The 19,025-nt window shown below is 40.6% G+C and overlaps 1 protein-coding gene across 2 annotated transcripts in view; it reads left to right on the top strand.

The window, feature by feature from the left end:
* Positions 1-19,025, top strand: part of LOC122542322 (myosin-9-like) — a 169,611-nt gene that overhangs the window by 79,345 nt on the left and 71,241 nt on the right. For both annotated transcript variants that reach the window (XM_043679971.2, XM_043679970.2), the window contains 3 exons: positions 6,131-6,274; positions 8,579-8,674; positions 13,933-14,051. In XM_043679971.2, coding sequence (XP_043535906.1) covers positions 6,131-6,274; positions 8,579-8,674; positions 13,933-14,051 — 359 coding nt within the window. The remainder of the gene's footprint in view (positions 1-6,130; positions 6,275-8,578; positions 8,675-13,932; positions 14,052-19,025) is intronic.

The raw sequence follows: 19,025 nt of genomic DNA, 5'->3' as shown, positions 1-19,025 counted from the left end.
TGGAAATTTTCAGGTGGTGGTTGTAGCCCTGGTTTGCAGCTGGTTTTCCCTGTAACCTTCGAGTGCAATCGCTCCTCCGATGGTCCATGTATGGAAATCATATTCTGGAAATTGTTGCTACACGCAGACCATGGAGGCCTGTGCTGCCTGTACAAAAATTAAAAGGAATTCTGCTGGTAGAACCCAAATTGAATGTCAGTAAAAAGATTGTTGATAAAATGACAATTTTATAGAAGTTGATGAGTCCTTCCATCATTTCCATCAAGAGTAGACTGATGGGATGGTCAAAGTTAAAAATCTCTCAATACTAGGTTATAGGCCAGCAGGCTCATTTGGAAGCACTAGGTCTTGGAGTGCTGCTCCTCCTTCAGGTAGTTGAAGCAGGACCACAGAATTTATAACAGAAGATTACAGTGTCATGTAATTGAAATTATAGTCATAGAAATGTACAGCATGGAAACGGATCCTTCAGTCCAACGTGTCCGTGCTGACCAGATATCCTAACCTAATCTAGTCCCATTTGCCAGCACTTGGCCTGTATCTCTCTAAACCTTTCCTATTCATATACCCATCCAGATGACTTTTAAATACTGAAATTGTACCAGCCTCCTCCACTTCCTCTGGCAGTTCATTCCATACATGCATCACCCTCTGTGTAAAAAAAAAAAAAAAGTTGTCCCTTTGATCCCTTTTATATCTTTCTCCTCTCACCCTAAACCTATGCCCTCTAGTTCTGGCCTCCTGCACCCCAGGGAAAGGATCTTGTCTATTTATCCTATCCATGCCCTTCATGATTTTATAAATCTCTGTAAGGTCGTCCCTCAGCTCCAGGGAAACAGCCCCACCCTATTCAGCTTCTCACTATAGCTCAAATCCTCCAATCCTAGCAACATCCTTGTAAACCTTTTCTGAACCCTTTCAAGTTTGACAACATCCTTCTGATAAGAGGGAGACCAGAATTGCATTAGTCCAAAAGTGACCTAACCAATGTTCTGTTCAGCTGCAACATGACCTCCCAACTCATATTCTCAATGCTCTAACCAATAAAACAAAGCATACCAAACACTGCCTTCACTATCCTATCTACCTGTGACTTACTTTCAAGGAACTATGAACCTGCACTCCAAGGTCTCTCTGCTCAGCAACGCTCCCCAGGACCTTACCATTAAGTGTATAAGTCCTGCTCTGATTTGCTTTTCCAAAATGCAGCACCCCGCATTTATCGAAATTAAACTCCATCTGCTACTCTTCAGCCCATGCCCTATCTAATCAAGATCCCATTTTCACCGGAGGTAACCTTCTTTGCTGTCCGCTACACCTCCAGTTTTGATGTTAACTGCAAACTTATCAAGTATACCTCCTGCATTCACATCCAAATTGTTTCTATTAATGACAAAAAGCAGTGGACCCAGCACCAATCCTGTGGCACTCCACTGGTCACAGACCTCCAGTCTGAAAAGCAACCCTCCATGACCACCCTCTGTGTTTTACCTTTGAGCCAATTCTGTGTCCAAGTGACTAACCTTGCTAATCAATTTCTCATGGGGAACCTTGTTGAACATCTTACTGAAGTCCATGTAGATTTAGGCAGTGCAGTGGCTCAATGGTTAGCATGGTGCCTCAGCATCAGGGATCCAGTTTCGATTCCAGTCTCTGGCGACTGTCAGTATGGAGTTTGCACGTTCTCCCTGTGTTTGCATGGGTTTCCTCCGGGTGCTCCAGTTTCCTCCCACAGTCCAAAGATGTGCAGGTTAGGTGAATTGGCCATGCTAAATTGCCCATAGTGTTCAGGCATGTGTTAGTAGGATAGGGCAATGGCTTTGTGAGATACTCTTCAGATGGTCAGTGTGGACTAGTTGGGCTGAAGGGCCTGTTTTCACACTCTCTGGATTCTGTGATTCTAGATCACATCCACCACTTTGCCCTCATCAGTCCTCTTTGTTATTTCTTCAAAAAACTCAATCAAGTTTGCAAGACCTGATTTCCCATGCACAAAGCTGTGCTGACCATCCCTAATCAGTCCTTGCTTTTCCAAGTACATGTAAATCCTGTCCCTCGGGATTCCCTCGAACAACTTGCCCACTACTGACATCAGGTTCCCTGGCTTTTCCTTAACATTTTTTAAAATACTGGTACCATGTTAGCCAACTTTCAGTCTTCAGCACCTCACCTGTGACTATCGTGATACAAATATTTCAGCAAGGGGGTGCAGTAATCGCATTCCTAGTTTCTGACCGAGTTCTAGGCTACGCCTGATCAGGATTTATCCACTTTTATGCATTTCAAGACTACCTCTTTTGTAGTATGGACATTTTTCAAGATGTCACTATCTATTTCCCCACATTCTATATCTTCCATGTCCTCCTCAGTAAACACTGATGCAAAATACTTGTTTAGAGTTTCCCCTATCTCTTGAGGCTCCACGCACAGGGTGCTTTACTGATGTTTCAGGGGCCCTATTCTGTCCCTAGTTACCCTTTTGTCCTTAATGTACTTGAAAAAACCCTTTGGATTCTCCTTAGTCCTATTTGCCAAAGCTATCTCATGTCCCCTTTTTGCCCTCCTGATTTCTCTCTCAAGTGTACTCCCTCTGCCATTATTCTCTTCTAAGGATTCATTCGATCTCTCCTGTATATACCTGACAATGCTTCCTCCTTTTTCTTAACCAAAACCTCAATTTCTCCAGCATTCCCTACACCTTTCAGCTTTTCTTTTCACCCTAACGGGAATATACTGTCTCATTATCTCATTTCTGAAGGCTTACCATTTTCCAGTTGACTTTTACCTGTGAACATCAGCTTTTGAAAGTTCTTGTCTAATATTGCAAAGATTAGCCTTCTTCCAGTTTAGAATTTCAACCTTTAGATCTGGTCTATCCTTTTCCATGACTATTTTAAAACTAATAGAATTATGTTTGCTGGCCCCAAAGTGCTCCCCTACTGACACCTCAGTCACCTGCCCTGCCTTATTTCCCAAGAGTTGGTCAGGTTTTGCACCTTCTCTAGTAGGTACATCTATGTACTGAATCAGAGAATTTTCTTGTACACACTTAATAAATTCCTTTCAGTTCTAAACCTTTAACACTATGGCAGTCCCAGTCTATGTTTGGAAAGTTAAAGTCTCCTACCATAACCATCCTATTATTCTTACAGATAACTGAAATCTTACAAATTTGTTTCTCAATTTCCTGCTGACTATTAGGAGGTCAATAATACAATTCCCTTAGTTCTCAGTTCCACCCAAATATCTTCCCTTTATTTATTCCCAGGAATATCGTCCCTAAGTACAGCAGTAATGCTATTCCTTATCAAAAATGCCAACCCCCTGTTTTCTTGCCCTCCTTTCTATCCTTCCTGTAGCATTTATATCTGGGAACATTAAGCTGTCAGTCCTGTCATTGTTGTTAAGTCTTCCATCTTTTAGAATGGGTTGTAGGTTTTGATTCATTAATATGTAAATCCTAGAACTGCTTTGAAGTCACATTCTCGAGATAAATAAAACCTTGAGTTTAAAAAAAGTAACATCTCATCTCAGACAATGCATTAAAAGTGTAAGGTTACAGTCTGTCTGGATCTTAATTTTGGGTCAGACTAGTTTTATTTCCAAAGTGGAATGTACAAAATATTACATGCATTGACTGCCTGCGTTAACCGCCTGCAGGTTGTGCACCTTTTGAGCAAAATGGAATGAATCTGCAAATGCAAATTCACCCTCATAGACTTGTGTGTGTGCATGCATGGTACATGAGAGGGGGTCTGCGTGAGGGTAATTGCACATGGAGGAGAAAGTGAGGTCTGCAGATGCTGGAGATCAGAGCTGAAAATGTGTTGCTGGAAAAGCGCAGGTCAGGCAGCATCCAGGGAACAGGAGAATCGACGTTTCGGGCATAAGCCCTTCAGGAATGAAGAAGGGCTTATGCCTGAAACGTCAATTCTCCTGTTCCCTGGATGCTGCCTGACCTGCGCTTTTCCAGCAACACATTTTCAGCTAATTGCACATGGAATTGTGCTTGCGTGTGTGAGAGAACGTGTACAGTGTTGTGGGTCATCTGCAGTCTGACATGAACCCAAGAGCCCGGTTGAGGCAATCCTTGTGGGCACCGAACTTGGCTATTAGCCTCTGCCTGACCAGTTTGCGTTGTTCCCTGTCCCAAAGTCCGCCTTGCTGGATGGTCACCCGAAGATCCAAGGCCGAATGTCTCTGACCACTGAAGTGTTCTCTTCTAGTCAGGGAACACTTCAGCGATCAGGGACATTCGGGTGATCATCCTCCAAGACAGTTTTCTGGACAGGCAACAATGCTAAGTGGTTGGGCAGAGGCTGATAGCCAAGTTTGGTGCCCACGAGGATGGCCTGAATCAGGATCTTGAATTCATGTCCCATTACAAGTGACCCCACTACATTATACACTATGCAGACACGCACTTATAACCCATCATACAGCCCATTAAACAACATCACACTGACATATGCAGTTTAGCAAGCTTGCACGCACACAAACTCTTTTTTTAAAAAATATACGACCTTAAGTTATCTTGAGAATGTGACTTAAAAGAAGTTCTAGGATTTACATATTCAACAGAAACCTGCAACCCATTCCAAAAGATGAAAGACTTAATAACAATTGGTTTGTTTAATATATCATCTCAGTTGCAAGACATTAATCTTTTGCTATAAATTCTGTGTTATGGTCCTGCTTCGCAACTACCTGATGAAGGAGCAGCACTCCGAAAGCTAGTGCTTCCAAATAAACCTGTTGGACTATAACCTGGTGGTGTGATTTTTTTTTTAAACTTTGCCACCCCAGTCCAACACCTGCTCCTCCACATGATCAGATGGTGTTCAACCAGGTTGGATTTATGCTGCTTTTGTAGCTGTCTGGAGCAGTTTGTCTAGGATTGTGTCTAGTGCTGGAGAACAGATTTTCAGAGCTTTGTTAGCATATTGTAAAGGCCTTTGCACTATGCAGTACCTTCAGTTGCTGCTTTATCAGTGATATTTCTGAAAGTGTTCCCACTGCTATAGTTGAACTGACTGCAGTTGCTGAGTTTATCCTTTAATTTTTTTTTGAATGAGTTTAACATCTGCGATTCTCAAGTCCTTGATACTACCACTGTATTTGAGGAGTGTTGGAAGATTTTTGACAATGCCTCTGCAATCTCCAACCATATTTCCCATGGTATCTTAGGTTGCAACTGATCCAGTCTTGGTGACTTATCACCTTTTAAGTACCGCAGCCTTTTTAATCCATCTTTATAACATGATTAGTATCTCAGAAATCTTTCCTCAAACGTTGACGGCAGCACCACCTCATTGATAATGACTGGTGCAAACTCCTAACACTTTTGTTATATTCTTTCCCCCTCCATTTTTTGCTTCCTAATCAACCTCATTCCTTGTGGTCTGAGCATATAAATGAAGCTTTGGATTCCTTTTTACATTGACTCCCAGTCTCTCCTTGTGACTACTTTTCTTTTCCCACTTGCACTCAATTTTCTGTAGCTTTGTTTGCATTTGTATTAACCTGATATCTGATACATGCACCCTTTTCTCCTTTGTCGTATCCTTTTCTCCTTTGTCTGGCTTCTAATCTTTCTTTTGACGTGTGTGCTTCTGTTTTAGTTTAGCAGTTCATTTGCTTTATTAGTTGCTCTTGTGAGTGGATGTCTTGACAAAGAAATGTGTGTAGTCAGTTTTCAAGCAAATGAGCATAAGGAACTATTTCTACATCCAATAATGACTACCATGATTGGTCCTCTGATCCAAACAACCAAGCACACAACTGCCTTATCTGAAGTCAATGGCCCTTGGGTACATCTGGATAGCCATATAGTACTGCTTGCTTCATGTCTGTTTAAAAGAATCCTACCTGCAATAAACTTACTTCATCGTCTTACATAATTTGTTTTTAACTCCACTTTCTTAAATTTATTATATTTGGAGAATTGTGTTTGCAAAATTGACTAAAGGTTTTAGCCCCCACAAGGATGATTTTACTATATTAGAACACTGACTGCACCTCAGTACTTATTGAATGTAAAACATTATTGGATGTCCTGAACTCGTTTGTATATGTTTGCAAGTTTCTCTATTCCTTCCAATGCTAATATATGAAATCTCCTGATTTGCAGCTGATCTATTATTAGAGGGTTACAATAACTACAGATTTCTCTCTAATGGCCACATCACCATTCCTGGACAGCAAGACAAGGATTTGTTTCAGGAAACGATGGAGGCGTTCCGAATCATGGGAATTCCTGATGATGAACTAATTGGTATGGCTTACTGTATAGTAACAAATGGTGGAGTGACGCATATGTATGTTGTACTTGACACTCATACTGAATTGGAGGGTCCTTGTAAACCATTTAAAGAATAGGTGTATCCTTCTTCCCAGTTCCTTTAATTTACTAGTTTTTAAGCTAAGTTCTGAATGAATGTAATTCATTTCACATCAGAAGAGTTAGTTGACCTATTGTTTGTATCTCTTTCACAGTGGTTTGTGATAAATAATTTATAAATCTAGTTTAATGATTTTGCTTTGAAATAAATGGTTCCAGTTATAGCTATTAAGCCAGTAATAGCTATTAAGAATGTTGAAGCAAAATTAATTTTCTGTCAGAAAGCATTTCAATCATTACCACTGGGTATATTTTGAATTTAAATATTACTTATTACCAATGTTAGCATAGATTATTTACACTGCTTCAGACTTTTAATTTTTACTTTCCTATACCTTCGAAGGCACCCTCTATAGAAAGAAACCTTGAAGATAGATAGGGGAGGGGCAGAGAGACAAACAAAACTGAGCAATCGTGTTTACAAAGCAAAGAAATCTGTTACTTTGAAATTATTATACCTACAGATCTATACATTAAGGTTATAAACATTTGTATGGCTGTGGTTTTAGAATTATTTCATAGCTGTACAGAAGTACAGTTATTTCTAAAACAGATTTTCAGGAAGTGGTCAGCAAAGCAAGGCCGATACATACTATCTGTCTCTAGATGCTGTATCTGAGAGGTATAATGCCCTTCAGAGAGTGAATGGGAGTTTATTTTTATGTGTAAGTATTCTTTGTCAATTAATAAATCTTGGTTATTTTGTCATAGTGCTGTATTTTTGCCAAGGAAAACATTGGACCATATAGTCACCTCTCCAAACTTTGTTAGTTCCTCAATTAAAAACTGGAAGAACTGCGGATGCTGAAAATAGGAAACAAAAGTAGAAATTGCTGGAAAAGCTGAGGTCTGGCAGCATCTGTGAAGAGAAATCCGTTAATATTTCAGGTCTAGTAACCCTTCAGAATTGGTGGTAGCTAGGAAAAAGCTGTTTTTTATGCAGAAGAGGGAGAGAGTAAAGACTAAGCAATAGATATAGATAGAGGTCAAAGAGAGAAGAACAGTTGGACAGGCAAAGAAGTGGATAATGATCAGCCCAGGAGTGAATAGTTTCTAATGGGGACAATTAGTGGTCAACAGTGGGTTGTATGTAATAGCAACCCATGTGATAACAAGGCTTGGCTGGGTGTGTGGGGCTTGGGGTAAGGATGTGGGCAAATGTGCCTCAAGCCCTAAAATTGTTGATTCAATATTGAGACCAGAAGGCTGTAGAGAGAAGTGTCAGCTTCTTTTGTTATGATTCTGGAACTAAAGGCCAAGAATTCCTTTTCTAAATATGTAATGCAGTCATTTTTTAAATTCTAGGAAGAGCACCCCTTCTTTCGGAACTTGTTCCTCAATTTTATCACTTTTTTTTGAAACTTTACTAAACTTCAAACTTTGTCCCCAAAATCCTGAGTCCCATATCTGACCGACTTTACTGGATACAAAATCCTCATGCCTGTGAAAGATTAAATACTTAGTTTTCCTACTTGCATCTCCCACTTTAGAAGGTAAAATCCCAAGATGAATGATCTTTTCTCATTATTCAGTTCTAAGTTCAATAATTTGAGCTTTTGGATCCCACAAACTATTTAAATTTCTCCTGCAATAAGGGGTCCAAAAGAGAGCATTCTACCCTTTACGTTCAACTTCAGTATTACCACCTTCACCACACATACTGTGTCTCTGATTATAGACCCCAGCATTTTTATTTAATTTTCTCATTCTCGGTTATTGAAAGTTCAGCCAGGTCAGTTGACTCGTGACAATGTAATGCACAGATCCACGTTCCACTTAATTTTAGTCTTATCTGTTGTGCTTCATCTATGGCCTTGCACCTGTTCCAATAAATAATTGCACATTGGTTATCATTTGGTGACTGCATCCATTTAAAAAAGAAAAATAAATTATGTTTGTTGCATCTTTTTTGTCATTGAGTCTCTTTTGTGTATCTTCTCCTGACATTCCCAGACCGAGAACAGGTATGCAATCTGTTGAGTTTCTCCCAGTATTGCTGGTGAGCCAACATGAGGTGGAGACATCTAAGTTATTAGGTTACTCTATCTACCCTCCTGGTTTACACACTCTGCAAAGTTTTTATGTCAGTAAGGTGTTGATTTATTAACACGGTATATTGACACACTTTTCATTAGCACAAATGTTAAGTTATGCATGAATTTTTGGTTTTCTTTCCAGCCATGCTGAAGGTTGTTTCTGCAGTACTTCAATTTGGAAACATAGTTTTCAAGAAGGAACGCAACACCGACCAAGCCTCTATGCCTGATAATACAGGTAAGCCTAATTGTAACAAGAGAAACCTTTGGGAGTTATGCTTTCTTCTTTGTTTTATTCACATAAGTAACCTTTTACTTCTGTTTTTAACGCACTTAATTGGTTGAAGTGTTTTTCCTAAATTCATGTTGTGCCACCAATTAACATTCATGTTTTAAACAGGCAGTCATTGATGGCCAAAAAACAAGAAGTCATAAACTAGTCCCTTTGTAGCCTCCATGTATTCTCTTCACAACACTTTCCTCTCTCTATATGTGTTGTCAGAAAATTTAGCAAACCATACTTTACAATCCTTGTTCTAAGTATTGTTCCAACAGTTGAGGCCCCAGCATTGATTCCTGTGGCACAGCACTCATCAATCTTGCTCATCAGAAAAACACATTTATGCCATCTCATTTCCTGTTGGTTAGCCAGACTTTTATCCACACTGCTATGTTACTCTGACTAGCTACTTTTAGATTGTTTTTTTTTAGCATCTTAGAACTTTAGTCTGTAGCTCTAGCAATTAGTTTAGTACCATTTCCTGGTGTTTGTGATTTTCCTGAGTTCCTCGATTTCATTTCCTGATTTATATCTGGGGTGTTATTTGTATGCTGTATAGTGAAGGCTGATGCAAAATACCTGTTTGATTCACTTGTTAACACCTTTATTATCCAACAGCTAGTCACTAATTGACTACTCTAAAAAAGCTGCTCCTAAAATTTTGTCTTTTGAACTATTGACAGAATCCAGTCTACTTAGTCTGAAAGTCAGTGCATAAAACAAAGCTGATCTTTTTGTTCTGAACTTTGAAGCAAATGTATTATTTCAAGTTTAGGACTGATTGACTTTCCTCTTATCCTATAGTTTTCTGTTTTAAAATATAATAATTAGACTCTGGTGTAATGTTGCTTGGTGAGTGTGAAAATTGTACAAGTTTCATAAACAGCGCTAGCAAATTTGAAAATAGGAAGTTTTGAAAGTGGCTTCTTCCCCACCCCCCCTAGGCTACCCTTCTAAGACAAACACCTTCTCAAAGTTATTTTAAGAAAATTGCTCATTTCCATTCTTCTTAAACTACATCTTATCCAAATCTCACTACACCAGGTTCCATTCACCCAACACCTCCGGTTGCTCATCAACATTGGCTTAGAGTACAACATGCTGCAAACTTCTAAAAGAACATAGCCATACAGCGTGGAAGCAGACTCTTCGGTCCATGCTAAATGTAGTCCCACCTGCCTGCTTCTGGTCCATATCTCTCCTATTTATGTACTAAGTGTCATAGAGATGTACAGCATGGAAACAGACTCTTCGGTCTAACTCGTCCATGCAACCAGGTATCCCAAGCCAATCTAGTCCCACATGCCAGCACCCGGCCCATATCCCTCCAAACCCTTCCTATTCATGTACCCATCCAGATGTCTCTTAAATGTTGCAATTGTACTAGCCTCCTCCACCTCCCCTGGCAACTCATTCCATACACGTACTAGCCTCTTTGTGGAAAAGTTACATCTTAGATCTCTCTTTATGTCTCTCCTCTCTCACCCTAAATCTATGCCCTTTAGTTCTGGACTCCCCCACCCCATACCAGCAATGGATGCAGTAACTGCTGGGTTGCAGAGGAAATAGTGTTTCCTCCATTTTTGTTGGATGAAATGCAATCAGTCTGCCAATTCTTAGGAAGCAGACGATCTTGCTCTTGTTGGACAGCTATAAAAAATGTAGTGGAGTTTGCTGCCTTCTATATCCTCCTGTATTCTCTGACAGTCCCTTATGCTTTCTGCTACTCCACCAATCTTTGAGTCATCTGCAAACTTGCTGATCATACAAACAGTGCCCTCTTCTAGATCATTTATGTATATTACAAACAACAATGGCCCCAATATTGACCCCTGTGGAACACCACTGGTCACCTTTCTCCATTTTGAGAAACTCCCTTCAACTACTACTGTCTCCTGTTGCTCAACCAGTTCTTTATCCACCTAGCTAGAACACCATGCGACTTCACTTTCTCCATTAGCCTACAATGGGGAACCTTATCAAACGCCTTACTAAAGTCCATGTATATGACATCAACAGCCTTCCTTCATCTAACAACTTGGTCACTTCCTTGAAGAATTGTTGGAAAGGCATGATCTCCCGCACACAAAACCATGTTGCCTATCACTGATAAGCTCATTCTTTTCTAAATATAAATAGATCCTATCACTTAGTACTCTCTCCAGCAACTTCCCAACCACTGACGTCAGGCTCACTGGTCTGTAGTTAACCGAAATATTCTTGTACAGGGGGACAACATAAGCTACCCTCCAGTCCTCCAGAACCTCACTTGTATTTAAGGATGCCACAAAGATATCTGTCAAGGCCCCAGCTATTTCCCTCTCTCTCCCATCAGCAACCTGGGGTAGATCCCATCCAGTCCTGGGGATTTGTCCACCATAATAACCTCTAGCATACCCAACACATCTTCCCTACTTATGCTAACGTGATCCAGACTAATCAAACTTCTATCTCTAATCTCAAGATTCATTATGTTCCTCTCCTCAGTGAACACTGCAAAGTAATCATTCAGAATCTCACCCATTCTCTCAGGTTCGGCACACAGCCTGCCTTCCTTTATCTTTTAGTGGACCAATCCTTTCTCTAGTTACCCGCTTCTTTTATAAGAATAAAATGCTTTGGGATTCTCCTTAATTCTGCTCACTAAAGCTATTTCATGACCCATTTTCGCCCGCTTGATTCCTTGTTTAAGATACGTGCAAGCTGCTCAAATTGTTCCTTGTTGGGAGATTACAGAAATTTAAAGCTGTTTACCATTGAAATCAGACAGAACACTGGCCCTAAACTCTGGAAATTCCTCCCTAAAATATCTCTACCTCTCTGCGTCTCTCTTTTCCTTTTTTGAGGTGCTTCTTAAAACCCATTTCTTTGGCTAGGCTCTTGTTCAACTGTCCTAGTAACTCCTTATATGGTTTATAAAGCAGTTTATCATTCTTCTGAAGAACCTTGAGATATAGTATGTTTATGATACTATATAAATGCACTTTGTTGGTAAACTGTTATGGTACAGCAGAGATTTTGATCCTGGACCAGAGTCCTCAATTTGTTAAGGACCAGACCAGATTCCTCCTCAAAAGTATTAGAAGGAGATAGCCTAGACTCTAACTTTTTAACTTTTTAAAGGCAGGTGGTTTCAATGTGATTTGATTGGTCCACAACACATTTTAATCAAAACACACTTTATTCTTAAACAGTTAAAATACAAAAAAACATAATTAACTTTTTAAATTCAAAGTTTGTGAGAAGATTTATAGCTCGGGTGCTCATTGTTGTGGTTCTGTTCCCCGAGCTGGGAATTTGTGTTGCAGATGTTTCGTCCCCTGTCGAGGTGACATCCTCAGTGCTTGGGAGCCTCCTGTGAAGCGCTTCTGTGATCTTTCCTCCGGCATTTGTAGTGGTTTGAATCTGCCGCTTCCGGTTGTCAGTTCCAGCTGTCCGTTGCAGTGGCCAGTATATTGGGTCCAGGTCGATGTGCTTATTGAATGAATCTGTGGATGAATGCCATGCCTCTAGGAATTCCCTGGCTGTTCTCTGTTTGGCTATTCCTGGAGGCATGGCACTCATCCACAGATTCAATCAATAAGCACATCGACCTGGACCCAATATACCGACCACTGCAACGGACAGCTGGAACTGACAACCGGAAGCGGCAGATTCAAACCACTACAAATGCCGGAGGAAAGATCACAGAAGCGCTTCACAGGAGGCTCCCAAGCACTGAGGATGTCACCTAGACAGGGGACGAAACGTCTGCAACACAAATTCCCAGCTCGGCGAACAGAACTACAATAACTTTTTAAATTCTTAACAAGATCATGCATTATTTAACTACTAGTCATCAACTGTTCCAATGTAGGCAGCATCCCATAAGTACACCTTTAGCAAAATTGCAATTCAGCAAAACAGTTATTGTACTGATATGTTGTGTCTCTCCAGTCCAGAAGAAAGAACTTGCCCCTTGTGACTTTTTTGAAGAAGCTTCACTGTCTGAGACCTCACTTTAGCAGCCAGGAACTCTAGCTTTTAGCTCAGCATCCAGCAGAAAATCTCAACTAACTGAAAGCAAACCTAAGAATCTTCCTTTCTGTGAGCCTTGACCCCACCCAGTCATGATTCTTTTCGTTTAAAAAAGCACCTAGGACGAACTCCAATGTTGTTTGTCAATTGCTTGTCTGAAGCAGACATTTCAGCAGCACTGGCAACACCTCTCTGAAAGAGACAACTGCCGCATATACGTTAGATTTTCGAGAACTTGAGAGAAGACCTGTTAGCAGCAGATCTAAATTGCATTTAATGTCAGGATTGTGCTTGTGGTCTTTACACTCACTCAAATGATTTAGATTTCAGAATCAAAAGTACACTATTACAAATAAATTTGACCAAAACAGGGGAGACACATAATATGGAGAAATACTGTGACAAAATAAGATGTTAATAAAATTGCAAAATAGGTGTGTAAATAGCAAATTTATTGCAATATCAATATGTGACATGGGTGTATTTTTTTGGAGGGAGGCAATATGAATCTAAAGTTGCAAAGGACTTGTTGGTTAGTTACAGATATCATGCAATACAGTTTAAGACCAAAAAAAGTAAACAAAGCACAGATTATTTTGTAGATGAATAGTATTGTAAACTAGGGGAGTTGTGTTCACTTATAATGTTGGCTTAACGTTGTGCTTTCGTCATTTCTGATATCTCTTGCATTATAAAATAAGTTGATATTACAAAGATTTATCAGCATCGTGGCTGAACTAAGTTTTAAACAGCTCTGTGCTCTCAAAGATGTTTTGAGAGGTGACTTAATAGGTTGGTCGGATAAACATAGGATATGTCAATAATTAGTCATAAATATGATAACATGAAGGGGAGCAAGGGTGAATAAAATAAAACTTGTGGTTAAAAAGTAGAATCTGCAACACTGAAGTAGTTGATACAGGTAAGTTAGATGCAATAAACAAAGTAGGTTACATGGGTGAAAGATATAGAAGAATAAGCTGATTGTGTAAACTAAAGGTGGGAAAAGACTTGGAACACCATCACTGACACAACATTTTGAACCGAATTGCCATTTTCAATGCTGTTAACTCTGTCTCTAATGAATAAGAACTTATTGAAGGTGAACCTGATATTTTGTTGACAACAAAATATTAGATTCTCATTGAGATAAAATTAACAAGGCTGTTCAATCTTCAAGACTTGTCTTTACTCTACAGCTGCCCAGAAAGTCTGCCATCTGCTGGGAATCAATGTTATGGACTTCAGCAGGGCAATTCTCACTCCCCGCATTAAAGTTGGGAGGGATTATGTTCAGAAAGCTCAAACCAAAGAACAAGTGAGTATTGGCTTAGTTTCTGTGGAAACATTTTAAAAGCTAACACATTAACAACTGAAACAATTTAAAGGTTTGTTTCTTAATAACTTTGTCAACTTACAGATTTAAAGCAATTGGAGTAACAGCATTAAAAAGTCACTTGCATTTGTATACCCTTTATTGCAAGCAACTCCCATGCTCTCTGATCCAACCCTGACTTCATAACAAAGATGGTGCTGTTATTACCTGGCAGACTAAAAAAAATCCTAGAAAAAAGGAGTGGACTGTCCTTCTCCTCCTCCATCCTCCTCTATCCTCCTCTTTCGTCCTCTACCTGGTTGAGCTTGTGCTCACTGAGCAGCCTCTCTCATTTAACTCCTATAATTTTCTTCAGGTTGAGGGGATGGCCATGGGTACCTGCATGGGGCCCAGTTATACCTGTCTCTTTTTGTGGGGTAAGTGGAACATTCCTTGTTCCAGTCCTGTTCCAGCCTTCAACCGCAACTCCTTCCCTGGTATATTGATATCATTGGTGCTGCTTCCCGCACTCCTGCAGAATTGGAAACGTTTATTGGTTTCTCTTCCAATTTCCAGCCTGCTCGCTACTTCACTTGGTTCATCTCTGACTCATCCATTCCCTCCTTTGATATCTTTGTTTCAATTTCTAGGGATGGGCTGGGTGCTGATATTCATTACAAACTAATTGACTCCTGCAGTTAGCTTGATTACACAACCATACACCCTGTTCCTCCATCCCTGTCACATATGTTCGGATGATGGCAACTTTAGTAAAGAGGCATTCTGAAATGTCCACTTTCTTTAAATGAGGATTTCCCAGTAGAGTAGTTGACAGGGCCATCAGCCAGGTCTTGCCCATCTCCCATGCTTCAGTCCTCATCCCTGTCTTCCCTCCCACAACAGTGATAGGGTCACCCTAGTCCTCACCGATCATCCCACCAGCACCAACATCCAAAGGATCATTAGCTACCATTTCCACCATCTCCAACAGGATGCCACTACCAAGTACATATTCACCTTCCCTCCCTTGTTAGCCTTTCACAGGGACTGTTCCTTCTGGGACACACTGGTCCACTTCTTCACTTCCAACAGCCTCATGGCACCTTCCCCTGCAACCGCAGAAGGTGTAACACTTGCCCATTTTATTTGGTCCCTTCTCAGAATCTGAGGGCCCAAGCACACCTTCTATGTGAAGCAACGCATTTTGCAGTATTGTCTGCAAAAGAAAAGACCCTGAGCTTCCAGTTGCCTGCCACTTCAGCACCTTAATCCCTGGCCAACCTCTCTTTCAGGCTTGCTGCATGCTTCAGTGAAGCATAGCATAAGCTGGAAGAACACTTGGGAACTGTACAGACTTCTGGACTCAAACTCAAGTTCAACAATTTGAGGGCTTGAGGCACCTTCTCCTATGTCCTTACCCTAACCCCCACACACCCAGTCCTTCTTATCACATAGTCTGCTATTGCACAAACCCATTGTCAGCCAATAATAGTCTCCCTTAGCATCTATTCACTCCCAGGGTGACCAGGGTCCTGAAGAAGGGTTTCCCCTGAAATGTTGATTTCTTCACCACGTGATGCTACCTGGCTTGCTGTGTTCTTCCAGCCTCCTGCTGTCCATTATCCTGCCTGACCCTTACTCACACCTTTGTCCGACTGTTCTTCTCTCTCTTTGGTCTCTGTCTCCACCTATTGTTTACTCCTTACCCCTTGTCCCCACCCTATTTTTGCACAAAAACCAACCTTTTCTTAACTACCATCAGTTCTGAAGAAGTGACGCTAGACCTGAAATGTTAACTCTGATTTCTGTCCACAAATGTTGCCAGACCTGCTGAGTTTTTCCAGCAATTTTTTTTTGTTTGATTTCCAGCATCCACAGTTCCTTTTTGTTTTGTTTTTTTTATTTAGTATATCTCTTGTCTGGGCTTTATATACTGAGCTCAACGAGTTACAATCAGGCATTTGGACATTTGAGAGAAAGGATAGTGTGTTGAACTCCCACATTTTACCAGTTTTGCAGCTTTTTAAATATTGTTAAAAGGAGATATTAAGTTGAAGCTTTTCATCTTGCATCTTCTAAGTTGCAAGAAACCAGACTTGGAAAAAGCGCACCAATCATCATTGGCATAGAGATAGTTGATAGATATGCTGCCATCATCCTTAGTTCTTGGTCCAGACAGGCTCCAATTGGTCTGCACGTTGCTTGGGCCGCAGCAAATTTTTGGCAAAGGAGTTAAAGAGACCGTCACTGATAAAAGTACCTTGATAAGTGTACTGCATTATATAGATTCGAGCACACGCAAATACATCAAACTGTGGGCCTGCCATTGTATTTCTGAACAGTCTGGTTTACTTAGTAAATCCTATCCAGTGACAGAATTGCATCTACTGTTGAATGTGGTTGTGAACATGGGCTGATTGAGCACTATTGGCATGTTGCCCACTGGTATCCTCGGTGATTCCTTTCTCTTGATCACTTGCAATCTCTATTCCAACAGCAACATGCTGATCAATCAGTCTACCTACATGGTTTGCGAATTAAGTTTGACATTTAACAGTTCCTGCTGCAATGTCATGCCAGCAATGGTCCAGTCAATCATCCTACCTTTCTTCCATAGTTTAAACTTCATGTTCCTTCTCTGGTTTCTTGCATTGTAGTCTTGATGAGTGCAAGATGAACAGCTTTGACTTTTGGCAGTGTTTAAATTCTGTACTACAAACAATAACAAACTGCAGGAGAACATATCTGTCTCAAGATAGTGGGAACTAGCTATTTTTCTACTGTTTCTCACATGGCTAATTTCTACGGTAAAACCTTTCATAATATATAGCAACACAGCATAGAAAATATAAGTAAGCCATTTGGTCCTTTTTTTTTTAAAGTGTTCAAGAATTCAATATGATAATGATTAATAATCCAACTCAATACCTTGTTCCCACTTTTCGCCCCATATCTTTTGGTCAGATTAGCCCAAAGAATTGTATCTCTCACCTTAAACATTCAATATTTTTGCCTCCCCTTTCTATGGCAGTGAATACCACAGGGTTGCTGATCTGGGTGAAGACATTTCATAAGCTTGTAAATTACAGAAGCAGAATTAGGCCATTTGACCCATCGAGTCTGTTTCGCCATTTGATCAAGGCTGATAAGCTCTTGGCGCCCCCCCCCCCCCCCCCCCCACCACCCCAAACCTTTTCCTGCCTTCTCCCTGTAACCCTTCAACCCTTACCAATGAAAAATCTGTCTAACTCCTTAAACTTATTCACTGCACTTTTGGGTAGTGAATTCCACCTTCTCATTTCTCCTCATCTCAGTCCAAAACGGTCTATCGCGTATCCTAAAACTGAGACTCTTGGGTCTGTATTTCCCATTATCAGGAATATCTTTTCCACATTTATCCTGTCCAGTCCTGTTTCTAAAAAAAACTTTATAGGTTTCTATACAATCATCCCTCCTCTAAACTCCAGTGAGTGTAAACCTAATCAAGTTCCTCTTTTATCAATCCTGCTATCCCAGAAATCAATTACAGTTTCTGTTGGGAAACTAAAACAAAGTAATAAACTTTGCCTTCGAGGAAGAAATTAACTAGCTCCTTTTTGTTTTTGGCTTTTACTTGAGTGTGAGTAAAAACAAATATAAATTTAAAAATTGAGTTACAGGCAAATGATTCCTTAAATGAGAAAAGTGAATTTCACTAATGCAAAAAGGGGCCTTACAGGACCTCAAGAACCGACTTTGCTCCCTTCATCAATGTGCTATCTGTGTAATTGCAGAGTCTCTCAACATGGCCTTTAGTAAGCCAGAACGCTCAATTTCTCACTCAAACTGCAACAGTTCAAGAACTCAGCTAAACAATACCGTCTCAAGTTTAAAGATGAACTCAGATTTCTCCAGTTTCCTCATTTCCCCTCCCCCCCACCTTGTCTCAGTCAAATCCCTCGAACTCAGCACCGCCTTCCTAACCTGCAATCTTCTTCCTTACCTCTCCGGCCTATCACCTTCACCTTGACCTCCCTCCACCTATCGCAATTCCAATGCCCCTCCCCAAGTCCCTCCTCCCTACCTTTTATCTTGGCCTGCTGGACACACTTTCCTCATTTCTGAAGAAGGACTTATGCCCGAAACGTCGATTCTCCTGTTCCTTGGATGCTGCCTGACCTGCTGTGCTTTTCCAGCAACACATTTTCAGCTCTGATCTCCAGCATCTGCAGTCCTCACTTTCTCAAGTTTAAAGATGGGCAATAAATGCTGGCCCAGCCAGCACTGCCTTATTCCATGAATTAATAAAAAATAAAATTGATTCTGCACTGATTGCAGCAACTGATTGAGGTTCCCAGATACAGTTATCACTAACAGGGCATCTATCAACAAATGGTCTCTCATTCAGGTTACATCAAACCAGATGAAATGTCTCTCCAGAGTTTATTTTCAAACAACCAGAAGACCCAGTCTTGTTTTGAGCACTTACTTTTATTACATGTCTGAGTTTTTAGCAGTGTTGCTCTTCACACAAGAACGTTTGTAATTCTGATTTTTTTAACCAGATGAAAAATGACCATATTCATAGAGAACCAGGCATGTTCTTAATTATACAAGAAGATTGATAATTGTGTTTTGCTTTAGTTACCTCCATTTACATGTGTACTGATCTCTTCTGCCTCCAGTTCACTTCCCACTTCATTAATTCTGTTTGACCTTCTTGTTGGTTGGATTCCCTAAAGTATGGAAACAGGCCATTTGGCCCAACACGTCCACGCTGAACCTCCGAAGATTAACCCACTCAGATCCATTCTCCTACCCTCTCCTACCCCTGACTAATGCACCTAACACTATGGCAGTTTAGCATGGCCAGTTCACCTAACCTTCCCATCTTTGGACTGTGGGAAGAAACTGGAGCACTTGGAGGAAACCCATGCAAGACATGGGGAGAATGTCTGTGTGGAGTTTGCACAATCGCTCGAGGCGGGAATCGAACCC

This window comes from Chiloscyllium plagiosum, unplaced genomic scaffold (genome assembly GCF_037043375.1).
Source record: "Chiloscyllium plagiosum isolate Xiang-an unplaced genomic scaffold, Cpla_swu_hap1 HiC_scaffold_33, whole genome shotgun sequence".
NCBI classification, from domain to species: domain Eukaryota; kingdom Metazoa; phylum Chordata; class Chondrichthyes; order Orectolobiformes; family Hemiscylliidae; genus Chiloscyllium; species Chiloscyllium plagiosum.
The sequence above is the reverse complement of the archived record's forward strand: the minus strand, read 5'-3'. Positions and strand labels throughout refer to the sequence as shown.